The 26,920-nt window shown below is 56.9% G+C and overlaps 8 protein-coding genes across 8 annotated transcripts; 5 read left to right on the forward strand and 3 right to left on the reverse strand.

The window, feature by feature from the left end:
- Positions 1-337: 337 nt before the first annotated feature.
- Positions 338-1,033, reverse strand: IUM83_09254 (Zinc ion binding protein; the record flags this gene model as incomplete). Its single annotated transcript, XM_067933681.1, has 1 exon — positions 338-1,033. The coding sequence occupies one exon, from the start codon at positions 1,031-1,033 to the stop codon at positions 338-340; it is 696 nt and encodes a 231-aa protein (XP_067799922.1).
- A 573-nt stretch (positions 1,034-1,606) lies between these two features.
- On the reverse strand, positions 1,607-4,240 carry IUM83_09255 (glutamate-tRNA ligase; the record flags this gene model as incomplete). The annotated part of the gene is made up of 1 exon (XM_067933682.1): positions 1,607-4,240. The coding sequence occupies one exon, from the start codon at positions 4,238-4,240 to the stop codon at positions 1,607-1,609; it is 2,634 nt and encodes an 877-aa protein (XP_067799923.1).
- Positions 4,241-5,390: 1,150 nt separating this feature from the next.
- On the forward strand, positions 5,391-6,822 carry IUM83_09256 (Cation Diffusion Facilitator (CDF) Family; the record flags this gene model as incomplete). The annotated part of the gene is made up of 2 exons (XM_067933683.1): positions 5,391-5,413; positions 5,520-6,822. The coding sequence occupies 2 exons, from the start codon at positions 5,391-5,393 to the stop codon at positions 6,820-6,822; spliced, it is 1,326 nt and encodes a 441-aa protein (XP_067799924.1).
- A 1,999-nt stretch (positions 6,823-8,821) lies between these two features.
- IUM83_09257 (uncharacterized protein) lies at positions 8,822-12,485 on the forward strand (the record flags this gene model as incomplete). The annotated part of the gene is made up of 7 exons (XM_067933684.1): positions 8,822-8,907; positions 9,160-9,184; positions 9,333-9,340; positions 9,417-11,082; positions 11,164-11,529; positions 11,613-11,885; positions 11,955-12,485. 7 exons carry the CDS (start codon positions 8,822-8,824, stop codon positions 12,483-12,485), a joined length of 2,955 nt encoding a protein of 984 aa, XP_067799925.1.
- Positions 12,486-13,419: 934 nt separating this feature from the next.
- On the reverse strand, positions 13,420-17,083 carry IUM83_09258 (uncharacterized protein; the record flags this gene model as incomplete). Its single annotated transcript, XM_067933685.1, has 7 exons — positions 13,420-13,950; positions 14,020-14,292; positions 14,376-14,741; positions 14,823-16,488; positions 16,565-16,572; positions 16,721-16,745; positions 16,998-17,083. 7 exons carry the CDS (start codon positions 17,081-17,083, stop codon positions 13,420-13,422), a joined length of 2,955 nt encoding a protein of 984 aa, XP_067799926.1.
- Positions 17,084-19,231: 2,148 nt separating this feature from the next.
- Positions 19,232-20,584, forward strand: IUM83_09259 (Ca2+ sensor (EF-Hand superfamily); the record flags this gene model as incomplete). The annotated part of the gene is made up of 2 exons (XM_067933686.1): positions 19,232-19,282; positions 19,352-20,584. 2 exons carry the CDS (start codon positions 19,232-19,234, stop codon positions 20,582-20,584), a joined length of 1,284 nt encoding a protein of 427 aa, XP_067799927.1.
- Positions 20,585-21,266: 682 nt separating this feature from the next.
- Positions 21,267-21,642, forward strand: IUM83_09260 (uncharacterized protein; the record flags this gene model as incomplete). The annotated part of the gene is made up of 2 exons (XM_067933687.1): positions 21,267-21,580; positions 21,636-21,642. 2 exons carry the CDS (start codon positions 21,267-21,269, stop codon positions 21,640-21,642), a joined length of 321 nt encoding a protein of 106 aa, XP_067800024.1.
- A 1,008-nt stretch (positions 21,643-22,650) lies between these two features.
- On the forward strand, positions 22,651-25,889 carry IUM83_09261 (Gag/polymerase/env Polyprotein; the record flags this gene model as incomplete). The annotated part of the gene is made up of 3 exons (XM_067933688.1): positions 22,651-23,590; positions 25,270-25,413; positions 25,504-25,889. The coding sequence occupies 3 exons, from the start codon at positions 22,651-22,653 to the stop codon at positions 25,887-25,889; spliced, it is 1,470 nt and encodes a 489-aa protein (XP_067799833.1).
- Between the last annotated feature and the right edge of the window lie 1,031 nt (positions 25,890-26,920).

Below are 26,920 nucleotides of genomic sequence, written 5' to 3' on the forward strand. Positions count from 1 at the left end.
AGAGAATGCAGCGCCGCAGTTGGGGGAGCATCTTGGAATGGTGGGGCTTGGAGTTTTGGTTGTGGTGGTGGATTGGAAAGTGAGAGGTTCGCAGGAGAAGAAGGCCTGAGGCCATTGGCCTCCAAATAAGACCCCCTTGACTTTGAACAGTAATAGACGACTTCAACTTGGAATGCTGGTGACTTTACCATCATTACTATCATTTAGAAACGGGTGGCTGCACAACAACTAGCTCAATCGCTACAGACGAGGAAAGAAGTTGAAGCTCATGCTTCAGTGTCAAAATGACAATCAAGGAAGCAGTGCTTGAGCGGCATCTCGTGAAAAAAAAAAAAACTCAGTTCAGTTTCCCAAGGTGCTCACGGATGAAATCGAGGTGGTCGTGCCACAGCATGGCGTTCTGCTCCACCCACATCTTGACTTTGTTGGCGTCACCGTCTGAGTAGTACGGAGGTTCAGGCGCCATGATAAGCGGGAACGGGTCCAGCATCGCGTCCCAGAAGTGCTTGTTCTGGGTGTGCGCGAGCGAGAACAGCTCCATCATTTGTCTCGTGAGCTTTCTGTGGAGCTCCTTGAGGTCGGCGAGGCGTATTCCCATTTGGTGCCAGGAATGCCCCAGCGCGTCAGTAACAACCGCAGGGAGCGATGCACGAGCCGCCAGCTCGTGGGCGGCGATGGCGTCCTGGACAGCCTTGACCAGCACCATCTTGATGGACACGAGGGAGCTTGTGTAGAACACATCGCCGCATGCCACTGGCATCGCGTCCTCCGGCATGTCGGCGCCGTGCAAGTCCAGGTAGGGCAGCTCCATGTTGCCATAGTCATAGTTCGACTCCTGGTAGATTTTCGTGTGCCACTTGATGAAGTCGTAGGCCTCCTGGTACTGGCCCAGCAGCAGCATGAGCGTCGGCATGAGGAAGCGGATACCGACATTGTCACTGCGACACAGACGCAGACTGTCCATAGCTTCGGCCAGCGCCGCCTCGATGGCCGCACGGGAGTCCATGGAGGACAGAGAGCGGATGATCTCCATCTTGGCACCATGTATGGGCGCGTGTTAAGCAGCCCCCAGAAGTGGCCGACGTGCGTCTCGAAGGCGTTAGCAGGCGCCGGCCAGTTGTCCTCTTCATCAGCCTCGCGGATCTGTACGGCCTCTATTTCCATCAGGCCGCGCACCTTCTCGATGAGTCTGCAGAACGCGCGAAGTCCGCGATCTGGTGCTCGCGGCCGCAGTACAGCACCGACTCGCAGCGTGAACACTTGGTAAGCGACTCAGCCGACACGCCCGCACGCGGGCCGCATACCTGGCAGGAAGTCTGCAGGGATTGGCACAAAACGGACAATTGCAGAGGACTTGTGTACTTCGACGTATTTAAAAAGTGTCAGCTTGAGAATGAGGAATGTTACGATACGGTACATATTTACATTCGGCAAACCTTTTCCATTTTGGTCTACCCAAATACTTAAGTAACCATTTTTGGTAGGGGTGATGGCGGATAAGGTGGTGGCGAATAACAACTCCCCTTGGTTAACAATGCAGGATAAACACCGTCTCGTTATCATCCTCTATCAGGATCTTCTCGTTTCTAACTGTGTGTGTAGCTGCTTACCGGTGGGCAAGCTTGGTGGAGAGCGTGGACATGGCCTTAACCTTGCCATCGGGCACCATGAACATAACGATAGGCTTGTCGTCCGAGACGTAGGGCACATCGATGCGGAAGTAGCCGCGGCGCTCGAGCTGCACGACCTGGCCCTCCTTCATGTTGCGCAGCTCGTGGTCGCCCACCGCGTGCATCTCGGCGCGCGTGGTCTCCGTGAGGAAGTCCTGGAAGTCGTCGCCCTCCTCGAGTTTGGGCTTGTTGAGTAGGTGGTCGAACTCAACGAGCGTGAGCGGGACAAGGTCAGGCACATCGGCCAACCACGTGACCTTGAGCTTGGTCTTCTTGAAGTCGCCCTCCGGGTGGTTCTCGGCCTCGACGCTCGTGATGGTGCCGTCGGCAGCCTTGTTGATCTTCTTGACGATGATGTTACCGTGGCGCATGAGCGTCACCTCCTCGCCCTCCACGAAGTTGTCCACATCGTCGCGCTCAAGCAGCAGCTTGTTGCAGAAGCGGACCATCTTGTTGCCCATGGATGGGTCCTTCGGGTGGCGGGCCACGGGGATGCCAATCACCTCGCTCGACACGTTTGTCAGCGTAAGCGGCACCGACGACTCCTTGGCGATCGCGAAGTAGCGCGGGGCCGTCGGGTCCAACACACGCTTGTTGAGCGTCCAGAACTTGTCCCACTCCATGTCGGTGATACGGCGCGACGCACCTTGGCTCAGGATGAACTCGCGTAGTGCCTCCACCTGTACACCACGACGCAGGACGCCCTGCACAGTGGGGAAACGCGGGTCCCTCCAGCTCTCCACGTGACCGTTGTCCACGAACCACTGCAACTTTCGCTTCGACAGCACCGAGTACACGAAGTTCATGCGCGCGAAGCCCTGGATGATCACCTTACGCAGACGGAGCGTGTCCAACACCCACTGATACTGGAAGTCGCGGTCGTTGTACTCGGTCGTACGCAGTGCGTGGGTCACGCCCTCGATCGAGTCCACAATGGGGCACGCCAGATCGTACGTCGGGTACGCCTGGTACTTGGTGCCCGTGCGGTGGTGCGGCGTCGGGTTCAGACGGAAGAACACGGGGTCACGCATCGTCTTGTTCTTGGCCTGCATGTCGATCTTGCCGCGCATGCAGTAGCCCTGGGCCTCCGGGGCGTTCTTCAGCATCTTCTCGAACAGCGCCAGGTTCTCCTCCGGCGTCTGGTCGCGGCACTTGGAGTTGATACCCTCCATGCGCTCCTCACGCATCTGCTCCTGCGACGTGTTGTCCATGTACGCGTTACCCTCACGGATCATCTGGCGCGCGAAGTCCGCGATCTTCGGGAAGTAGTCCGACGTGTAGGTCACCACATCGGGCACGACGTCCACGCGCTTCAGGTCGGCAATAATACTCTGCTCAAACTCGTCCTTCTCCTTGCTAGGGTTCGTGTCATCGAAGCGCAGGATCAGCTTGCCGTGGTAGTGACGCGCGTAGTAGTTGTTCAGCATGCACGCCTTGATGTGGCCAATGTGCAGGTATCCAGACGGCTCAGGGGGGAAGCGCGTGACGACCTGGCCTTCCACGGCGTCCTTCAGGGGCGGGCAGCTGCCCGAGTCCTTCACCTTCTTCGCGGCTCCAGCCGAGGCGGGCGCCTTGATGGGCTTCAGAGCCTTCAGCGAGCCGTCCACCTTGGCGAACAGCGCCTGCTGGGCCTCAAGGTAAGCCAGCCAGCGGGTCACGTTCGGGAACGGCGTCAGGTCCAGCTTCTTCTGCAGCGGGGCGATCTGCGCCCACACGCCAATGTCCGCGAGCGACAGCGCGTGGCCCACGATGAACGTCTGCGTCTTGAGCACGCGGTCGAGAATCTGGAGACCGCCGTCGTCCTCCAGGTTGGCGCCGAGACGCGTGAGAGCGAAGTCCAGCCAGGCGTCGATCTGCGAGGGAGGCAGCGCAGCCTCCGAGGCTGCGGCGTCCTTGGCGGCCACGCCGTACAGGCCCAGCTCGGGCTTGGTGCGGGCCAGGTAGCGCGCGATGGCGAAGTCGCCCGACACGATGCGGCCGTCCGCCAGCGTGAGCGTGGGCACCACGGCAGCGCTGGCCGCGTCACGGCCGAAGTTGCGGAAGCCCGGCGCGTACTTGACGAGCTGCGCCACGACGAAGCTGGCGCGCGGCAGCTGGCCGGCGCTGGAGAAGACGATGACGCCGTCGTCCTCGGCCGAGGGCGTGGGCAGCTCGATGCCTGCGTGCGTAGCCTTCTTCAGGGCCTTCTTGCCGGCGGGAGCAGCAGCCGTGAGGGCCGCAGCAGCAGAAGCAGCGGCAGCAGGGGCCGCCGCAGCGGCGGGGGACTCGTCGGCCACGCCGGCCTTGAGCGCGTGCTTGTGCGCCTTCTTGCGCTCCTTGTTGAGCTCCTTCTTGGACTTCTTGCTGGGGTCCTTGGGCGCCTGCGGCTCCGCCTTCTTCTCCTTCTTGGGCTTGGCGGGCGGGCCGAAGTCCTTGCCCGTGACCTCCTTGAACTGGGCCTTGAGCGCCAGCAGCTGCGCCACGGCCGCCTTGATCTCCTCAGCCTTGCTGGCATCCTTGGCCGCCTTCAGGTCGCGCACCTTGTCGCCGGCGGCCGCGATCTGCGCCGTCAGCTCCGCCTCCGTGGCCATGGTCGGCTGGTCTCTGCTGGTGTTTTACCGGTACTCGAGTCTTGCGCTTGGGGCGGCGGAACCACGAATGACGCCAAGCGATCTTGAGCCGCTGGGTGCGCGGAGGGAAAAACAAGCGGTAGCTGGGAGCGTACCGGTACCAGCAAGCGGTAGCGCTGCTCGTGTCGCAGCTGAACCAAGCAGCGCCGCCACACGAGCTTTACACGAGGCTTCCGGTTTCTGGGAGCATACCGCACACCATCGGTAATGAAACCGGTTTTATAGTGTGGTACACAGTAATGTAGCCATATGGGGGGGTCACTCCAACGTCAATTACAGGGACTCACAGATCTTTTTCTATCGCGCCTTCGCACTCAGTGCTACAAGCAGGAAATACAGATCTTGTCGACAAGTCGAAGTGATCATTTCCGCGCGATTCCACCGTTTAAAGTCGATCTACTTCTTGGTGGGCAACTTGTTGGCACCCCGGCATTACCGGGGTGCCGTCAAAACCGCACGATTTGGCAAGCAACCACTAGCGAAATGCAACAAGACATGACAGGATCAATGTTTGTATTGTTAGAGTAAGTATGCAACAACGACGTAGGAGGGGCTGCCTATAGCCTGCTGCCGCTGGATCCATTAACTAGGACTTCACCTTCCGCACGACCAAGAACCCACAATCCGGCACGCTGCTTGTCAACGCCATCGATGCCATGAAAATTTGCTCAGCAGTTCTTCAGCTTTGCCGACCAGGATTGCGTGAGTCTGCCACCTCAAGGTCTGCAAACGCTATCAATCACATCAAGCCGCTCACATGGACCCAAACTTCCTCAGAACGGCTCGGTCCGTCCGCGGCCATTATTTGCAATCGCCTTCGATCTGCGCGTCCGGCTCGGCTCACTCTCAACTCGTCATGTACAGCATCGCCAGCTGCAGTTTGCGTTTCACGGTTGCATTTCACACTCTCCGTCCCCGACCCACTGTGTCTCACACACCAATCGGTGGCTGTATCCCTCTGGTTTACTCAAACCTACGTCACGAGGGCTATCCGACCCGGACAGACGGTCAAGTGGGCGCGTGCCTCGGAGGCCCAAGAAGCGGCGAGCCACTTCGCAGCTCGCCCCCAGCACCAGCGCCAGCTCATTCACACATAGAGAAGCTCCCGGCCATGAGCGCGCACCTACTGCTCCGGTACGACAGCAACGAGGAGACTGGAGCGGCCCAACCGCCATGCCCCTGCTAAGTTCGACTGCGCGACTAGCTCAACTAACCTTCTCCCCCTCTGCGTGTTCAGCAGCTCGTGGGCCTCTCGGCGACGCGCGCTGACGTCGCTGTACACCGCTCCAGCACGCCGCCTCGTAGTCCGCGATCTACACGCTCTATGCCGCTCTACCGCGGCGTCCTCGTCCAGTGCCCTGCTGCCGGCGCTGCCGCTGCACCACACAGCCTACCGATGGCACGGCCACGGCCACAGCCACGGCGTGCTGGAGGAGGAGACGGAGGAGACGGCCGAGGAGACGGCGCTGCGTCTGAAGCTGTCGGCGGCCGACGTCAAGGCCGCGGACCGCATCACGTGGATCGGCGTGTGGCTCAACGTGGTGCTCAGCGGCCTGAAAGGCGCCGCGGGCGTGGCCTTCCACTCGTCCGGCCTGCTGGCGGACGCCGCGCACTCGATGAGCGACCTGGTCAGCGACTTTGTCACGCTCGTGTCGCTCAAGTACTGCGCGCGGCCGCCCGACGAGCTGCAGCCGTACGGGTACGGCAAGTACGAGACCATCGGGGCGCTGTCGGTGTCGCTGCTGCTGGTCGGAGGCTCGCTGGGCATCATGGCGCACTCGCTGGACTCGCTGCTGGTGCTGATGGAGCCGGCGGCGGCGTCGACGACCGAGATCGTGGCGGAAGTGGCGGAGCTGGTGGAGAAAATGGACCCGGAGGCGGTGGAGAGTCTGGCCAAGTCGGTGCACTCGCACGCGCACGGCATGGTGATGCACCCGGCGGCGTTGGGCATTGCAGCGTTGTCGGTGGCGGCCAAGGAGGCGCTGTACCGCACAACGATTAACATCGGTCGACGGGTGCACTCGAGCGTGCTGATCGCGAACGCCTGGCACCACCGCAGTGATGCCGTGACGAGCGTCGTGGCGATGGGCGGTATTGGATTGAGCCTCGCGGGCTTCCCGTTGTTCGATCCGCTGGCGGGTATTGCTGTCGGTGGCATTATTCTCAAGATGGGTGCGGAAATGGGCTGGGACGCTACCAAGGAGCTGTGCGACGCCAAGTTGCCTGATACGATCATCAGAAGCCTGGAGAAGGCTGTAGACGAAGTGGTTGGAAATAGTAACGGGGAGGTACTGGGCGTTCGTCAATTGCGCAGTCGCATGGTCGGCCGACATGTCCACGTGGATCTCACCTTGGTGGTCGATGACGCGGCCCCAGTGCACCGAACTGTCGAGTGGAAGCAGAAGGTGAAAGGTGCTATCAAGCACAAGATGCCGCGCGTGAAGGACATCGTCGTGGAGATTGCCACGCCTGAGCAGTTGGCGGCAACGGCAGCGGCCGAAGCGAAGGAGGCCCACGACCATGCCGCGCACAGCCATCTGTAGACAAAGAGCGTCCGTTTTGAAAAGTTAGACCGCTCTACAGTAAAATCTATCGAATCCATGCAAGCTACTTAGCACATACCTCCTCAATGCAAGCGCAACTTCAAACAATGAATCCCTGGAAGCGTTAGTCATCCGAACTCGTGTTGTGTTGAAACTGTGGGCGGCAAGGGGTATTACAGTTCGACAATCGTGCCTGCAGACTTCTAAGACCTGGTACAAGTTCTGGACCCATGAACGATGCAGCTTCACGTGAATGACTTCGATGATACATACAGTCTGCTTCATGGTGCCTGCAGTACATGTAGTGCGACCACACTTTGGTCGCGTCGTCATACAGTCGGAGGTTTAACATTTTGACAATGGTGAGCGAGGGAACAGGTTACAGTCGGTACAGCATGGACAAGTATCGCCAGCTGCAGGTCTGCCTGACCAAGGTCCAATCTCCCTCGACGGTGTGTCCTACGAAGCACAGTGCTACGCGGTCCGAGCGCATGACATCCTGCGTCCAAATGTGACGAACGCAGCCTTTCCAATTCCGTGCAGCAGCTTTGCCCAAAGAAAGTGGCGTTTCCCGACTTGTTTATACGGTTGTATAATTCAAAATTGCCGGCTAAAATTAATATATAATTTTACCGGGCTTTCATAAGCAGGAGCGCAGGGAGCCGCGCGCGAAGCGCGGTGGGGCTCAATCCAAGCGAGCGGAGCGAGCTGAACCCCGCGCTCGGCAGAGTTTTGTGCCTCACTGTAGGCTGGGTGACACATGTACTCAAGTTCCCGACTCGACTATTTTATCTGGACATGTATAGCAGCGTTTAACACAGCGTAACAAAAGATGCGGATCGGTTGCAGGAGTACGCACTACTGCGACGTCCTGCTGTTGGAAGCAACACGTGCCTTTCCCAAAACGAGTACCAAATTGCAACTCTGTCCCAAAAGGAGGCAGCCACCATTGCGCTCGCATATTGCTGGTGCGAGCAGCTGCACCCTGGGCAACGCACCGTGGTGCACTCGATGAACTGGCGTGCCGACTCGCACGTGGGCACGATGGACTCGGCCGCGAGGTGGTTGTTGTCGGTGATGTGCGGCACCGTTGTCGCTCGCCCGCTTGGACAATATCCGCAGCAGTGGCTGCTGATCCATACTTATACGTGTACACATTTTTGGACGAGTACTCCTTTTGGGACGGAGCTGCAAATCGGTACTCTTTTTGGAAAAGCTCTCTGCGGCAGACTGGATTCACGCGAATGTCTGGTGGCTGCATCTGGCGCGCAGAGAGGACGATCTCGGTTCGTACGCGTGCAGAAATCTACCAGGGTAATCGCTCGAAGTGTCCAAGCTGACATTACAGCGCAGCAATCGACCCGAGTTCCTCCCGTTTCTGTACTTTACGACTTTCCCCACCGCAACTTTGCGGCCGGCTGCCTCGACATGCGCCTCCCAGCCTCGGAGCTTTGACCCAGAAGCCGAAGGGTGTAGAATGCTAGTGCCGCGCTGTGAACGCCGCGTTGCATGCTGTCGGCAGGCTGCCTGCCAGGCTATCGTCTGGCTGCTATGTGACCCTTGCCCGTGTGGCACGTGGCAGCGAGAGACCCACATGATCCCATCTTGAAGTCGGCCGACGTCGGTCAAGTATGCACTGGTCAGCTCCACACGACATGTACTAGTGGTGCTAGCGGTTGCCAGTAACACTGGCAGCAAGCAGGCGTTGGTGCGTGGTTCGCAAAGGCGGAGAACGTCGGGAACTAGGCGGCATGGGCATTCACGACGGCGCCGTAGAAAGATTATCGGCGACGGCGCCACCGTCCGTCCAAGTCTTGTCCCACGACGGCAAAACAAAACCGCAAACAAAACCGCGAGCCATACAAACCCGCTATCACCACTGGACCGCACTCGCACTCGCGACGAAAAGCCCGTCTCCCGTCGGATCGGAGCCAGCCGGCCCGGCCCGCCAGCCAGTCGGCCAGTACTCAATCAGAAGACACAAGGCGGACTTGGACCCATGACCAGCGCGCTGCCGGCGTGTGCGGGCGCCTTCACGCGCGCGCACTGCCCGCACCCTCGGCTCTTCGAGGAGGAATACAAGCGGTGAGTGCGCTATCCGAAGCATTGTCTTCCGCTCGGTGACGCAGCGAAATACAATCGAGGACCTCGTTGATCCCGCACGCCTGCCGAACGCGCGCACACGCTGTTCGGAGCCAATAATGGCGCTCTCCAGGTTGTTGCCGCCTTCAACTTCATCTCTGGTGTCTGACTGTTGTGTGTTGCGCCCCGGGCTGCTGTGTATTCTGCTGTGCTGGCTGATCATGGGCTCGGGCGTCGCTGGTCTCGTGCGTCCAGGAGTAATCGGAACCGAGGCACCAAGGTCGGTGCTGTGCATCCAGGGCGCTGGGCCTCGTCGTGCCTGTAGTTACAGCTCTCCTTCGGTTGCGTTGTTGCTGTTCTCTCATCCGTTCCCCCTTCTTGTTGCTCTATTGAACTGCTTATCCTACCTTAACTTAAACAACCGCCAGATCTTGCGGTGCGTCGCTGCAGCCCAAAGCAGCCTCGGTTCATTGCCAATGAAGCCCACCTAACATCCATCTCTACTGGTGCAGGTGCTTTCCCCACTGTTGTCCGCATCATGTGGACAGGAGCTACTGCGGGTCGCCGCTCGAAGTCGTGTTGCGTTTCGGAGACGAGTCGGATGTCGCCCAAGCTGTCGACCAGGACAACCGAGGTCTCGGAGCACCATTTGACGTCACCAACATCTTCGTGTTCGCGCGCTTCGAGACCGTGGATGGGAAGCCTCTGAGCGGAGCGCACTCGCTGCGCTACATGCGCAGTGTTTCCCAGAGCGAGATGAACCCCGAGGCCTCGTGGATCGAGGGTGTGCGGCAGACGGCGACAGATAGACAGCAGTACTCGCAGCAACTGCACGGCCGCCAACCGGCTTCGCGGCTGTCGAGTGCTAGGGAATCAACTCGCCCCGACTCAGCTACGTTCGTGCTAAACGGTCAGGCATTCGCCAAATGGTACTATCACTGGGAGAGCGGCGCCAACAAGGTGCAGCGCGCTACCAAGCACGCGCTCAAAGCTTACGTATTCTATCAAACACAAGAAGCAGCAGTTCAAGTGACAGGTTTGCAGCATCGCCAACAGCATCAAGCTTCCGCCAGCGCCCAACAGGGTTCAACAGGAGAAGGAACGCTCGAGTTGCTCTGCGTCGTGACGTCTCCACCATTCACGGTGGTCTCGTATCGTCGCGCACCGCTGGAGGCTTCCGCCGGTAGCCCCGGTACTCTAGGTCTGGGAGGCATCGATGCGTCCGTAGCGCTAATGCCGCATTACGCGACGGATACGGTCCACCCCGTGGATGCTAGGCTGCGCCGCCTTGTGCAGCACCAGATATCTCGAGCGTTCCGAGAGTACAACCAGCAGCAGCAGCGTCAGGGTGAGCCGCGTGGCGCTTCGGACGACTTGTTCGCGTCAGTAGGGACATCGCGCTTACAGGACGAGCAGAAAGAGGAGGAGGAGGAAGACCGATCTGGCAGCGAGGAGCGAGGCTCGTTCGATCGGTACCGGCAGCTTCAGGAGCGCGAAGGGCTGCGATTCCGCCTGCTAACGCCGGAAGATGCTGCGCTCTCCGGGTCACCATTGCATAGCCAAATCCAACCCCGTGAGCCGCGACTCGTTTTTGACAGCACGAGGCGCAGAGATGACAACCAACACTGGCGTGACGTGAGTAGGGACGGTGACGATGATAACGCCATGGACGACGATTATGACGACGACGGCATCCGTAGCGACGCAGTTCCACAGCTACTCACACCTCGAAGTTGGGCGGTGCATGGCGCGTTGGCCTACGAAGGCAAAGCTGCGGGGCCGATAGGAATGCCTCCGTCAACGACAGATCCAGTGCGGCACGCCGAAAACGCCGCGAGAGTAACCATTCAACGTTTCAAGCAGCAGCAGCGCCAATTGGACAACCACCACCGCGAGCTGCAGCAGCTGACCGACCTGGCTATTATCCATTTTTTCGTATCCCGTGTCACAGCCAGCACTGCGAGGAGTTTGGCGAACCTAGAGGTGGTCTTTACGATAGCGATCTCGCAGCATTGGCGATATGCCAGTGGCGGGGCCACGCACCTCGCTAGATTGATACTTTCTCTTTCAAATGCCGAGACCGAAGATCGGCTCCGCACCGCGTCAGCGTCTCGGGGCGACACAGGGGGATCTTTGGCTGCCACCAAGCGCGAGGAACTGATGCTGGTATTGGGCGAGGTGTGTGTTTGGGCCTTCTCGCCGGAGAACCTCGGGTTGATGCAAAACTTACTGTCGGCATGCCACCCGCTGTTGCTTGAGAATCTGCGGCTCAGTACTTCAGGTGCAGTGGAAGACGATGGAAAGGAGCTCCGTACAGCGTTTTTGAAATGTGTCGGGCGCTGCTGGGACGTGCTGGATGCCTTTCTGCAGACCCCGCGAGCGACGCAAACGACGATCCGCAGCGCGCGCGACCTAAGCGACGCCGTCTTGGGCGTTGTGTACAGTGATCCAGAACTGGATGAGTTGCGGGCCGGGTTGAGAGCCATGCTCCAACGGCCAACGATAGTGCTTGAAGATAGCAAGGAGAACGGCATCGCAAGTTCGGACGGTCGAGGGGCAGCTATTCCGCGATTCAACCTCGCTGGCTGGCAGGGCTTCGTGGCTCAAGTGAGAGAAGGCTATCTGGTGCGTTGGTCGATATGATATGTGACTTGCAGCGGTGGACAGTAATGCTAACGGAGGTATGTTTGCGGTACCGCGATGTGCAGAGAGATCAATACTCGGGGCGGGGTCTCCCATGGAGCCCTGTGCAGGGCGCGAACGCGCAACCAAGTCGATGGGAGGCTGACTGGCTGCTGCAACCCGGCAGTTTGTCGGTCACTTCCCATGCGGACAACCCGAGACGCACTGCTCTCACGCAGGTGGGAGCCGTGTCGCCGAGGCGATCGGCCGTGCCATCGATCTGGACATCGTGTTTGGCGTTATCGCAACTACTGCACTTAAAACTAGCGGTTGTGGGTGATCCGCTGCACACTCTTTACGTGCGTAGCAATGACCAAACTACTTTTATGACGGTGGTTAACACTGTACTAACGCGACGTCGTGCGTAGGTCCAAGCGGAGCCGTCGGTGCTTTCTCCTGACAATGCGTGGCTTCGACTCATTTGTGATGGTCGTGTGCGCGTAGCTCCAGTGGCCCCCAACGGCTTGACGAGCTTGATGGGCGGTGCCTCAAACGGCTTCGGTGGCGACTACGTAGCATATCGGCTAGAGCATCGCGCTTCGGCGGACACTGGTAGCGGGAGGGCCGACGACGGTAGTAGACTAACGATTCAGGCGCCAGGCAACGCGAGTGACCACAACTCGATGTGCGTGGAGTTTTACTGGTACCCACTTCAGAAGGAACACGCTCAAGTGGAGGATGGTCTCTTGGCGTTCCGGAGCGTGACGACGTTGAAGATAGCGACCAGTGGCGCATTCATGGAGGGGCGAATGGAGTTGGAGCGCGGCTTCGTAGCGCGTGAGGCCATCGCAGCGGCGGACGCTTCCAGGCTGGAGCTTTGGACCCCCACGGAGCGCGTGCAGGCCGTGGCTCAATGGTCACCGTGGCTGTCTGTCGAGGGCGTCTACGCGCGGAAATGAGCGGCGGTTGTCCCTGTGTATCGTCCTCGTGGCAATATGAGTGTCAACTACGTTCAAGCGGGTTCACGGTACACATGTGTAATACCAGTCGATGCATCTAAACTGACAAGAAAATAAACATTAGTGATCGTAGATGAATCATGTTTGCTTATCCTGTACGGTATCTTGGACATCAACAGCTCTGACAAAGAAAACGACTAGTGTGGGGCGTTTCGCTGTTACTTAGCACTAAATTTTACTACACACTAACTAACTGTATGTGGTATTTCATGTAATACATGTATGTTTAACGGTGACCGTACTGGTAGAGCTATTCAGCCGATAAATGCCAAATTTCAGTATTGCCAATTGCCAAACCAAAAATAGCTTTCCTACCCGGAGCTATTTCTGCGGGCAAATTTGGCCGTGAAAATAGCAATGGGTAGAGTGAGCGACTTCGGCTCACTATCAAGGTACAAACTATCGGATATCGGAAGAAAAAGCCCTCTATGGGGCCTGGATCGAAGTTAGCAATGACGGGGGCACTTGTTCGGCGCCCAATCAGGTTGTGAGCCCCAGGATGTGAAGGTACCTCCATACCACGAGGTGTTCATTCAATGGCGGCCATGAAAGCAGCTTCGCCTTCAACAACTTCGTCCAGGAAAGTTTCCACTCATCTCGCACCAGTATCACAATTCATTACCTCGCGATATGTGTGGCAGGAAAATAGGAGTACCGCGTAGGCTTTCACTCGCCATAGCCAAATCTATAATTGCCACATAGTTTGCCCGCCAAATTTAGAATGGGGATAGCTCTAGTGGTACGTAAGTTATCCGATACTGTACGAAACAAATTGTATAATATTTGATACGCTTGTACAGCACGAGTGCATACACGAATGAACGTAGTTGACACTCATATTGCCACGAGGACGATACACAGGGACAACCGCCGCTCATTTCCGCGCGTAGACGCCCTCGACAGACAGCCACGGTGACCATTGAGCCACGGCCTGCACGCGCTCCGTGGGGGTCCAAAGCTCCAGCCTGGAAGCGTCCGCCGCTGCGATGGCCTCACGCGCTACGAAGCCGCGCTCCAACTCCATTCGCCCCTCCATGAATGCGCCACTGGTCGCTATCTTCAACGTCGTCACGCTCCGGAACGCCAAGAGACCATCCTCCACTTGAGCGTGTTCCTTCTGAAGTGGGTACCAGTAAAACTCCACGCACATCGAGTTGTGGTCACTCGCGTTGCCTGGCGCCTGAATCGTTAGTCTACTACCGTCGTCGGCCCTCCCGCTACCAGTGTCCGCCGAAGCGCGATGCTCTAGCCGATATGCTACGTAGTCGCCACCGAAGCCGTTTGAGGCACCGCCCATCAAGCTCGTCAAGCCGTTGGGGGCCACTGGAGCTACGCGCACACGACCATCACAAATGAGTCGAAGCCACGCATTGTCAGGAGAAAGCACCGACGGCTCCGCTTGGACCTACGCACGACGTCGCGTTAGTACAGTGTTAACCACCGTCATAAAAGTAGTTTGGTCATTGCTACGCACGTAAAGAGTGTGCAGCGGATCACCCACAACCGCTAGTTTTAAGTGCAGTAGTTGCGATAACGCCAAACACGATGTCCAGATCGATGGCACGGCCGATCGCCTCGGCGACACGGCTCCCACCTGCGTGAGAGCAGTGCGTCTCGGGTTGTCCGCATGGGAAGTGACCGACAAACTGCCGGGTTGCAGCAGCCAGTCAGCCTCCCATCGACTTGGTTGCGCGTTCGCGCCCTGCACAGGGCTCCATGGGAGACCCCGCCCCGAGTATTGATCTCTCTGCACATCGCGGTACCGCAAACATACCTCCGTTAGCATTACTGTCCACCGCTGCAAGTCACATATCATATCGACCAACGCACCAGATAGCCTTCTCTCACTTGAGCCACGAAGCCCTGCCAGCCAGCGAGGTTGAATCGCGGAATAGCTGCCCCTCGACCGTCCGAACTTGCGATGCCGTTCTCCTTGCTATCTTCAAGCACTATCGTTGGCCGTTGGAGCATGGCTCTCAACCCGGCCCGCAACTCATCCAGTTCTGGATCACTGTACACAACGCCCAAGACGGCGTCGCTTAGGTCGCGCGCGCTGCGGATCGTCGTTTGCGTCGCTCGCGGGGTCTGCAGAAAGGCATCCAGCACGTCCCAGCAGCGCCCGACACATTTCAAAAACGCTGTACGGAGCTCCTTTCCATCGTCTTCCACTGCACCTGAAGTACTGAGCCGCAGATTCTCAAGCAACAGCGGGTGGCATGCCGACAGTAAGTTTTGCATCAACCCGAGGTTCTCCGGCGAGAAGGCCCAAACACACACCTCGCCCAATACCAGCATCAGTTCCTCGCGCTTGGTGGCAGCCAAAGATCCCCCTGTGTCGCCCCGAGACGCTGACGCGGTGCGGAGCCGATCTTCGGTCTCGGCATTTGAAAGAGAAAGTATCAATCTAGCGAGGTGCGTGGCCCCGCCACTGGCATATCGCCAATGCTGCGAGATCGCTATCGTAAAGACCACCTCTAGGTTCGCCAAACTCCTCGCAGTGCTGGCTGTGACACGGGATACGAAAAAATGGATAATAGCCAGGTCGGTCAGCTGCTGCAGCTCGCGGTGGTGGTTGTCCAATTGGCGCTGCTGCTGCTTGAAACGTTGAATGGTTACTCTCGCGGCGTTTTCGGCGTGCCGCACTGGATCTGTCGTTGACGGAGGCATTCCTATCGGCCCCGCAGCTTTGCCTTCGTAGGCCAACGCGCCATGCACCGCCCAACTTCGAGGTGTGAGTAGCTGTGGAACTGCGTCGCTACGGATGCCGTCGTCGTCATAATCGTCGTCCATGGCGTTATCATCGTCACCGTCCCTACTCACGTCACGCCAGTGTTGGTTGTCATCTCTGCGCCTCGTGCTGTCAAAAACGAGTCGCGGCTCACGGGGTTGGATTTGGCTATGCAATGGTGACCCGGAGAGCGCAGCATCTTCCGGCGTTAGCAGGCGGAATCGCAGCCCTTCGCGCTCCTGAAGCTGCCGGTACCGATCGAACGAGCCTCGCTCCTCGCTGCCAGATCGGTCTTCCTCCTCCTCCTCTTTCTGCTCGTCCTGTAAGCGCGATGTCCCTACTGACGCGAACAAGTCGTCCGAAGCGCCACGCGGCTCACCCTGACGCTGCTGCTGCTGGTTGTACTCTCGGAACGCTCGAGATATCTGGTGCTGCACAAGGCGGCGCAGCCTAGCATCCACGGGGTGGACCGTATCCGTCGCGTAATGCGGCATTAGCGCTACGGACGCATCGATGCCTCCCAGACCTAGAGTACCGGGGCTACCGGCGGAAGCCTCCAGCGGTGCGCGACGATACGAGACCACCGTGAATGGTGGAGACGTCACGACGCAGAGCAACTCGAGCGTTCCTTCTCCTGTTGAACCCTGTTGGGCGCTGGCGGAAGCTTGATGCTGTTGGCGATGCTGCAAACCTGTCACTTGAACTGCTGCTTCTTGTGTTTGATAGAATACGTAAGCTTTGAGCGCGTGCTTGGTAGCGCGCTGCACCTTGTTGGCGCCGCTCTCCCAGTGATAGTACCATTTGGCGAATGCCTGACCGTTTAGCACGAACGTAGCTGAGTCGGGGCGAGTTGATTCCCTAGCACTCGACAGCCGCGAAGCCGGTTGGCGGCCGTGCAGTTGCTGCGAGTACTGCTGTCTATCTGTCGCCGTCTGCCGCACACCCTCGATCCACGAGGCCTCGGGGTTCATCTCGCTCTGGGAAACACTGCGCATGTAGCGCAGCGAGTGCGCTCCGCTCAGAGGCTTCCCATCCACGGTCTCGAAGCGCGCGAACACGAAGATGTTGGTGACGTCAAATGGTGCTCCGAGACCTCGGTTGTCCTGGTCGACAGCTTGGGCGACATCCGACTCGTCTCCGAAACGCAACACGACTTCGAGCGGCGACCCGCAGTAGCTCCTGTCCACATGATGCGGACAACAGTGGGGAAAGCACCTGCACCAGTAGAGATGGATGTTAGGTGGGCTTCATTGGCAATGAACCGAGGCTGCTTTGGGCTGCAGCGACGCACCGCAAGATCTGGCGGTTGTTTAAGTTAAGGTAGGATAAGCAGTTCAATAGAGCAACAAGAAGGGGGAACGGATGAGAGAACAGCAACAACGCAACCGAAGGAGAGCTGTAACTACAGGCACGACGAGGCCCAGCGCCCTGGATGCACAGCACCGACCTTGGTGCCTCGGTTCCGATTACTCCTGGACGCACGAGACCAGCGACGCCCGAGCCCATGATCAGCCAGCACAGCAGAATACACAGCAGCCCGGGGCGCAACACACAACAGTCAGACACCAGAGATGAAGTTGAAGGCGGCAACAACCTGGAGAGCGCCATTATTGGCTCCGAACAGCGTGTGCGCGCGTTCGGCAGGCGTGCGGGATCAACGAGGTCCTCGATTGTATTTCGCTGCGTCACCGAGCGGAAGACAATGCTTCGGATAGCGCACTCACCGCTTGTATTCCTCCTCGAAGAGCCGAGGGTGCGGGCAGTGCGCGCGCGTGAAGGCGCCCGCACACGCCGGCAGCGCGCTGGTCATGGGTCCAAGTCCGCCTTGTGTCTTCTGATTGAGTACTGGCCGACTGGCTGGCGGGCCGGGCCGGCTGGCTCCGATCCGACGGGAGACGGGCTTTTCGTCGCGAGTGCGAGTGCGGTCCAGTGGTGATAGCGGGTTTGTATGGCTCGCGGTTTTGTTTGCGGTTTTGTTTTGCCGTCGTGGGACAAGACTTGGACGGACGGTGGCGCCGTCGCCGATAATCTTTCTACGGCGCCGTCGTGAATGCCCATGCCGCCTAGTTCCCGACGTTCTCCGCCTTTGCGAACCACGCACCAACGCCTGCTTGCTGCCAGTGTTACTGGCAACCGCTAGCACCACTAGTACATGTCGTGTGGAGCTGACCAGTGCATACTTGACCGACGTCGGCCGACTTCAAGATGGGATCATGTGGGTCTCTCGCTGCCACGTGCCACACGGGCAAGGGTCACATAGCAGCCAGACGATAGCCTGGCAGGCAGCCTGCCGACAGCATGCAACGCGGCGTTCACAGCGCGGCACTAGCATTCTACATCCTTCGGCTTCTGGGTCAAAGCTCCGAGGCTGGGAGGCGCATGTCGAGGCAGCCGGCCGCAAAGTTGCGGTGGGGAAAGTCGTAAAGTACAGAAACGGGAGGAACTCGGGTCGATTGCTGCGCTGTAATGTCAGCTTGGACACTTCGAGCGATTACCCTGGTAGATTTCTGCACGCGTACGAACCGAGGTCGTCCTCTGCGCGCCAGATGCAGCCACCAGACATTCGCGTGAATCCAGAGTCTGGTGCAGGGAATTGGAATGACTGGCGATCGCCACCTTTGGATGCGAATGATGCCATCGCTTCTTCTCCTTCCGTTGTTGCACCTGGTATAAGGGTGTACACCGTGCTGTGCTGTGTTTGCACGTCCAGAATGTTGCATTCACCACCAGAGAATCTGATCGATACAATACACGCCTGTTCGACAGCCTGTCGTGTGCAGATGACGAAACTCGTCGGGACCCCTCTCTCAGCTGCGTAAAAAAAGTGTTAAACCTATGCTCATCGAAGAGCTGTATGAACGGTGCGACCAGAACGCCGCTGCAGCAAAAGGATACAGTGTACATGTAATAGCGCGCGCAGGTAAGTCGTTCATAAGGATCCGGGAGATGTTGTACGAGTTCTTGGAATGCGCGATTGTCGTACCCATTGCAGGCCACAGTTTCGATACCTTTCTGATGACTTAAGTGCAAGATTTCATGAAATCTTTCATTTCAGTTGATGTGGCAGGCTGGCTTTCCAAAAACTCGAAGCAATGGGACTCTCATTGCTTGGCGACCTATTGCACAGACGGTATATAATACAGTCGCATGGATACAGTACTGGCAGCGCAGAACTCCATGGCGTGCCCGCCATACCACTATAGTAGTGCAATAGTAGCACCGATCCGAAAACGGAACCACATTTTTAAGGCAACCTCCATCTGCAACAAAACGAGTGCAAAAGCGTCCAAAGTCGTACGACCCCGAGGTCACGGCTTTGACATCGTTCATTTGTTTAGTGGGGCGTCAGAAACACTTAACTCGGGTGGATAATTGAATCAGAATAACACCACAGAGCTCCCTTCTTCTGCATTATGTTTCGTGGCAGCCCAATGCAAACAGGCTTGGAAACACCGGACTTGACGGAGAACACCACCGAAGTCCGCAGAAGGTAGGCTGGAACACGTTCATTCGAGCACCGAAACACCGAATCGGGGCGCCATATCCTGGAAGCTCACGGGTCGGGTTCGCAATATATCGTTCCGCAAACAAGACCAACCCGACCCATATGCAAACTGTTTGTGGCGTATCTGCCCTATTTATGGTGAAGTATTAACCAATCGGCAGGCACAGACGCCTCGAAGTCGAATTCTAACAGCTTCGACGTGTCTTTGGCGCTGTGCACACTTCAATTCGGAGCGCAGCGAGCTCGCTCATTCTTCTTTACATATAACCATCCAGCCTAACGCGTCGCAATGACAGTACCATCTCGCCGCTCTGACCCGCCCAACATGTGCACTTGCCCGATCTGCATCAGCGACGTTCATCCATCCAGCGGCTCCGACCAGCGTCGTCGTCTTGCGGGGCCTCCTCCCTCGCCACCGCCTTATTGTCCACCTAAGCAATAGCAGCGCCATCCATGAGCGTCCCGTCCGGAGCGGCCGCCCCCGTGCCGCTGCAGTCCGCGCCCGTGCAGCTCCAGGCGCCCGTGCAGCTGCTGCCCGCCGCCGCCTCCGCCGGTGCGCAGACGCTCGAGCAGCTCCTGCAGCACTTCGTGCGCGTGTACGAGGAGCGGCTACTCGTGGACATCGCCGCCAACCTGTACCGCGAGTTCGCGCGCGGCGGCGGCATCCAGCGCGAGGATATCGGCAAGCTGCTGTCGCACTTCCCGCCCAAGGTCGTGGAGGGCGTGTTCGCGCGCTACGACCAGGCGGGACGCGGCGTCGTGGACGCGCGCGCGTTCCTGGCGCTGGTGCGCTACCTCAACTTCGGCAACGGCTTCTGCGACTCGTGCTTCGCGCCCATCGGCGAGCACGAGCGCGGCTTCATGTGCCTCGAGTGCAGGGCGGGGGGCTACATCCTCTGCGCGCGCTGCTACCCGCGCGGCGTGAGCGGCGAGGTGCACCCGGCGACGCACCGCTTCGTGCCGGCCCAGGAGATGCTGGAGATGCTGGCGCCGCCGCCCGAAGACAGGGACCAGCTGCCCAACGGAGTGGGCGTGTTCCTGCGCACGCACATCGCCACGCTGTTCGCGCAGATGGACACGGACCGAGACGGCCGCATCACACAGAGCGAGTTCCGCGCCTTCCAGAGAGCCCAGGGCTGCGCCGACAGCTACATCGACTTCCTGCTGAGCTTCGGAGGGAGCCCCGACGGAATGATCTCCAAGAAGGAGCTGCTGTACCTCGTCACAGGCCAGAAGATGACCCGCCAGTGCGACGAGTGCGGCGCGCTCAAGTTCGTCGGCCAGGACCAAATTCTCAGTTGCGTTCAGTGTTTATCGGATTACGACGTTTGCGCACTGTGTTGGCAAAGTGGGCGCTGCCAGCACGAGCACGCCAACTTCCGCATGTCGGAGCCGTTCCAGCTTCGATTTGCCGGTTTGTTCTATCGCTACTCCCATGACGACCTGTGGCTGCTCTCCGTGGGCAGCTACGAGCTCTGGGCCCCGTATGAGCCATTCCTCGGCGACCACCTACGCGTGTACGCAAGGCTGGGTCCGCCGCAGGCGTACGGCCACTACATGTTGCCCAAGTTCACACAGCCGCAGTCTGCAGCATTCTTCGAGCGACACTACGGCGCTGCCACTGTGGCCAACAATGCGGCTAGCAGCGGACAGCAGCAGCAAACAAATACTAGCGAGGGGTTCCCCACCGGCCTGGATATTTTCAACGAGCAGATCCCAGATTTCACCCAGGACACGACACCAGCGCCTCAGCCACCGTTCGACTGGGCCGGTGCCACGGGAGAAGTGCTTTCGTGGTTTTACTAGATGCGGGATGTGAACAGACCGGACCATACTTAGGCTCTCGACTCCAGACGCTTTGCCCAGGATATGCGCGTTTCGATTCTCGACGTCAATCCAGAAGATATGCATATATGCAGCCAGCATTATTAATACATGGATCTAGTTAGTGGTGCGCTTTTGTGGTAGCACCGAAACCAACCGAAGCCGGGTCATTGAATTAGGCAGAATTATTTAACTACGATAGTCCTGATTCCGTGACACTCTTGCCAACGCGACAAGTTGTAGCCATTGGCCTGCCCCCCCCAAAAAAAAAAAAAAAAAAAAAAAAGAAAACGATAGTTTAGCGACAGTTGCTGTGCCGGTCGGGCGTTTTGTTGGTGTTCTTGATAGTCGCTAACATTTGCAAACTGTTCGTTAGTGTATATTTCATGATAACATGTGGGTAGAACGGTATTCTTCTCATGCGAAGTTCACTCTGTGGAGCACAGCACAGTAGTTTCAGACTTGAACACACAGTAGTTTCACAACGGACGCATGGTGCCCACTGGTAAGGGTCGCCATGCCAGCGGTCGCAGGGGCAACGACCAAGTAGGAGCTGTAGGAGAGGCAACTTTCTAATACACACTTTTGCATTCAACAGCACAAAAGACCACAAAGTATACTTTGGTTGCGAGCAGTTCGCAATCGGTAGTCAAGTAGACCAAGGATGTCGCGCTTCAGGCTGGACAGCGATGGCGACGCGGAGATGACGGTTCCACAGCCGGTCTACGAATACATCGGGCCGCCCAAGTTGGTCGACTGGGATCAAGCTTCGCTCGTGAAGTGGCGAACGGCTCGAGAGCAGTATGAGGAGAACATTCACGAGCGCTGTGAGTGGACGGGTGAAGACTACAAGGCCGTCGTAAGAAGTGTGCGCAGCGCGGTCGACCCCGATATGATGACGTTTTTAGCCACGTACGAGATCGGCAAGGACAAGTCTCAGATCACGGATGAGGATATCATGGTCAAGGTCAAGGAGAGGTGCGAGACGACTAATCGCGACTATCTCGCTAACCCAACCGCGCTGTTCACTCAGAATCTGAAGATGGACTTGATGGTTAAAGACATACCCGATCGAGTGGCCAAGTACTTCAGGCAGTTCGAGAAGATTATAGCGGATAACGGATTTCATGAGCATCTGAGCCGAGGTTCACCCTCTGATGACGACTACGTGGCACGGATGAAGCAGCGGACCAAGATCTTGGTCGATAATCTATCGCCACCTATGCTACGGGATGAAATCAAAGGCATGCTGGAGCTAGTGAAATTTCGTCACATCCGGACCAACGACCAGGCATTGTACAAGTTGATCCTGGAACGTGCCGAGCTGCAGCAGTTATTTTACAATCGGTTTAGGCAGGCCGACTCGGCTAAAGCAGCTCCTAGGACGAGCAACGGCAAAGGAGGCAAGGGGCCGTCAACGCAGGAGAACACCCGGTCTGACTCCGGGCAACGCAGCTCAAATGAAGGTGGGAAGGCGACAGCAGGGCCAGGTAACAGCGGCCAGGGTCAAAACCAGCCCCGAAAATGGGGATCGGGACGACCGCCACCACGTACGGGTTGTCTACACTGCAAGCAAGATCACTGGCTACGAGATTGCCCAGTAGCCACATCAGAAGAGAAGGAGGCAGCTCGTGCAACCCAGCAGTCCAAAAGCTGGAAGGTGAAGAGGGCTGCTGTCGGCAAACACGATGACATCGGTGAGTTTGCAGAAAAGGGAGCGACCCCGACGAAGGGAGCGGGTGATGAGGAATACTCGGTCGTGATTAATGGAGCTGTGGAGATTTCGATGTGTCCTGACACGGGTGCAGACAAGTGCATACCTCCAGCTACAGCGGTCAACCAAGTACGTGCAGCAGGGGGGTATGCTCGAGACGACACGCCTGATACAACCTGAGCCTGTCGAAGGAGTCGGCGGCAAAATCACCCTGTGTCATGAAGCAGCACAAATAGATGTGCAAATCCGAACCTCTGCAGGACCGGTCAATCTCTACAAGCTAGATTATCTAGTAGTCGAAGGAGAAACGCAATTTCTCCTGAGCAAGAAGGTGATGAAGCGCCTGGGAATTGATGTCAAGCGCGCTTTTGAGCAGCTGGCAAACACCGGTATTGAGCTCAATCACGATGATTTCCCTGATGAGCCAGAAGTGGGTGAAGTGGTGGATGCAGATATTGAACGGGAGCTAGATCGCATGTGTAAGGAGGTCAACGAGGCGCTGAGTGATGACCAGTACAAGGATTTCCGAGCTGAGGTGATCAAGTTGAGTAAGGAGTTCACGAGACTCTATCGTACACGGATCGGACATGACGAGCCAGCTTTGGTGGAGCCCCTGGTGGTCACACTAAAGAAGGGAGAAGAACCGGTTCGCTGCAAGCCACGACGATATCCGCCAGCGCAACTTAAATTTCTGGAAGAGCATGCCGCACAACTGCTCAAGTTTGGGTTCGTCAAGAAAAATAATCTCAGCAAATGGGCGTCAAATGCAGTACCAGTGCTGAAGCCGGGCAGTAACAACGAGTTCCGGGGGACCAACAATTACATCAAGATCAACAATAAGACAGTGCCAATTGCGGGTACTATGCCGCACTTCTCAATTATCCTGAAGCATGTATCTGGCGTCAAGTTCATCGCCAAGTTTGACATGTTCAAGGGGTTCTGGCAGATCATGCTCGCAGAGGAATGCCAAGAGATGTTCAGCTTCATGACACACGATGGCGTCTACACACCATTGCGCGTGTCTCAAGGAGCGACAGATTCGGCGCTACATTTCCAGAATCAAATGCAGACGGTCTACAAGCCGCTACTGTACAAGGGAGCGCTCATCTGGATCGATGACATCATTGTGTATGGCCGGACGGAAGAGGAATTTTTGGCAAACCTCAGGTTGTTTTACGAGCTCACTGCAAAGCACCGCCTGAAACTTAATGCCAAGAAGAGCGTCCTTATGGCGTTTGAGGTGTCGTGGTGTGGGCGAATTATTGACGGCCAAGGTATTAGACAGGACCCAGAAAGGCTATCGGCTTTAGTTTCGCTGCCACTACCTCAGACAGCAGCCGATCTCCAACGATTTCTGTGCGCGTGTAACTGGATCCGAGACAGTATCGCGGACTTCGCGAGGGTTTTCGAGCCAATACAGTCCAAGTTGAACGGAGCTTTGGTGAACCGGAGCAGGAAAAAATATTCGGTCAGAGCAGTAGCTTTGACGTGGTCTGAGGATGAGCGGGGGGCATACTCGTTTGCTCTCCAGGCAATCGCAGCCTCAGCTAAGCTCTACTTTCCAGAAGACAAGACAACAATTTGTCTCCTGACCGACGCCAGCGACTATGGATGGTCAATTATCCTGACACAAGTGCGCGACTGGAGAAACGACATCCCAGTAGAAGAGCAGGCGCACGAACTCTTAATTTGCCAGGGCGGTGTCTTCCGGGGAGCGCAGATTCACTGGTCTGTGGTTGAGAAAGAAGCGTACCCAATTGTGCACGCGTGCATCTCACTCGACTACATTTTAGAGAGAGAAGGAGGATTCAAAGCATTTTGCGATCACTCTAACCTGATTCAAATTTTCTCGCCGTCGGAGGATGTCAAAAAACACACTCGAGGCAAATTACTCCGGTGGGCACTACGTATATCGTGTCTGAGATACACGATCGAGCATATTGATGGAGAACACAACCTCTGGGCGGATATAGTGTCGAGATGGACACCACATGGATCAGCACCAGCGACGATGACGGTTCGCGTCAAAGCAGCGAGAGCAGTAGGTCAAGGGTCTTTGTCGAGGCTCCGACCCTTGCAAGATGATCAGTTTGAATGGCCAACTTTGGAATCAATCCAAGAAGCTCAAGCATCAGCAGAAAACCCAGGATCAGGGTTTGAGAAGGATGAACAAGGTGTTTGGGTGGCGGACGGCAAGATATGGCTGCCACCTAGCAGAGAAGATCTCATTTTGCGTGTGATGATTATCGCTCATTGTGGTACGCGAGCCCACCGCGGAGCAGATGCCATGCTTCAGTTGCTACGCGACGAATTTGTGGTAGAAGATTTGCGGGTGCGTGTGGAACAATTCGTGAGCGACTGCTTCTTGTGTAAGCACGTTAAAGGAGGGAAGCTAATTCAGCGTCCCTGGAACAGCACTCATACAGCTACACGCCGGAATGAATTACTGCACATGGACTTCTTGCAGATGGGGGAGAGCTACGGCGAGTCACAGTATCTACTCGTCCTTAAAGACGACTTGTCTCACTACTGTGAGCTGGTTGCATGTGAGAGTGACCACGGATTGGTTGCGGCCTCGACAGTGCTCGACTGGTATAAGCGCTTCGGACTGCCAGAAACCTGGATGTCGGACAACGGATCTCACTTTCGGAACACTCTCATGGAAGATCTGAAGAGCAGGCTCGGAGCCCAACAACGTTTTGTACCTGTATACACACCCTGGCTAAACGGCACGATAGAGCGCTTGAATCGCGATGTACTTCAAGTGGTCCGAGTACTTCTGCTGGAATTCCAACTGGACTCGCGAAACTGGGAATATTTGCTGCCCGTGATACAATCCAATTTAAACCAGGCCCCTGTCCGATCGTTAATGGGAAGTCCCCGATGGAGGTTTTCACTGGTTTGGATCGTGAACCCATTGTTAATGTGGTTCTGAAGCCGCGAGCACGAGCAGGGACGTATGAGGTGGTGCAGGGCGAGTTACAGCAACACGAGGCCCAACTAGATGCACTACGCTCGAGTTTGAACGAGCTTCATGCAGAAATTGTCGAGACGAAGGAACGTCGTCGACTACAGCAGCAGGCCGCGAAGAAGGGGCGTGAGTGCACATTTTCAGTGGGCGACTTCGTTCTCTGGTCGAGGGCAGATCCACGAATGTCCGGGGGAAAGCTGATGGTTCGATGGGTAGGGCCTTTCGGGATTGTCCAAGAGCTTCCGACTAGCTTCATGATCGAGCACCTACTGACGGGTGACAAATTTGATGTGCATGCGATCCGACTAAAGCATTATGCCGACAGAATGCTCGAGGTCACGGAAGAATTAAAGCACCATGTCGCGTTGCAAGGGATCAACCTCGGTGTTCGTGCAGTGCTCGATGCGAAGTACCATCGCAAAGCAAAAGAATGGCAGCTTCTAGTAAGCTGGCAAGGCCTTGAAGACAGTGAAAACTCGTGGGAGGCATTCAATGGCATCTACGCTGCAGTCCCTGACAAGGTGGCACAATACGCTGACAATTGCGCAGACAATGGTTTCAAGAAATTCTTGAAGAGCCTTCAAGACAACATTGGAGTGTGATCAAGTCTTGGAGGGCAGTGTGGAGCACAGCATAGTAGTTTCAGACTTGAACACACAGTAGTTTCACAACGGACGCATTGCGCCCACTGGTAAGGGTCGCCATGCCAGCGGTCGCAGGGGCAACGACCAAGTAGGAGCTGTAGGAGAGGCAACTTTCTAATACACACTATCGCTTTTGCATTCAACAGCACAAAAGACCACACACTCTTGGAATAGTTGGCTGATACACGAATGCTTGTTTCATTGCCCAGACCAATTAACTAAACACAAATAGATAGATGTAATATGACGTGAGATGATCTGAGCAATATGCTCGCGCTAAGTAACTTTTAAGTTAAAATTGAAGTGGGTGGGTGGGTGGGGGAGTCGTGATAAACAAACACGTTTGCAAAACCAGCGCACTACTTAATACGTATTCTAGTGGAGCATCACGAATACGTGTTGCTTGATGGGGCGACACCTCAAAATATGTGGACACATATTTTTGGCGACGCCCCCTCGCGTTTCCTGGACCATCATCGCCGCCATGGCGAAAATGATGACGACACCCACAGGCGGAGGCAAGCAACGGTCTGTCAAACGAGGGGGCAGCGAACAGCTGAGCGGTGTGTGTTTTGTAATATGTGGCTGTAGCGTGATACGGTGTCGCGTGACGCAAGAGCACTCGGGATCTACCGCGGCTGCTATCGAGTTACTCTTGTCGCTCAAGCCATATACCATTCTCTAATGGGTCTAATCATTTGCTGATGCAGGGTGCTGTTGCGGTGGAAATGGCAGGCCTACACGCACAGGCATACTTCGCGCCAAGTTAAAGCCGTATGTTCCGCGGCCGTCAACGGACCGCGCTCCCTGTGGTCCTCGATGCCGACCTCCGAACCCTTCCCGTAAACTACCACCTTCGACGAGCTGCCGATCTTTATCTATTACGCTGTCACGCACAAGACCCGAAGGAATTGGAGACGACTTATCCAGTCCCTCCTCGCCTACACACCTTCAGAAGAGAGAGATCTGACGTATGCGAACGCTACACT

Source organism: Phytophthora cinnamomi (assembly GCF_018691715.1).
Source record: "Phytophthora cinnamomi strain GKB4 chromosome Unknown Contig3, whole genome shotgun sequence".
Taxonomy (NCBI): Eukaryota; Oomycota; class Peronosporomycetes; order Peronosporales; family Peronosporaceae; genus Phytophthora; species Phytophthora cinnamomi.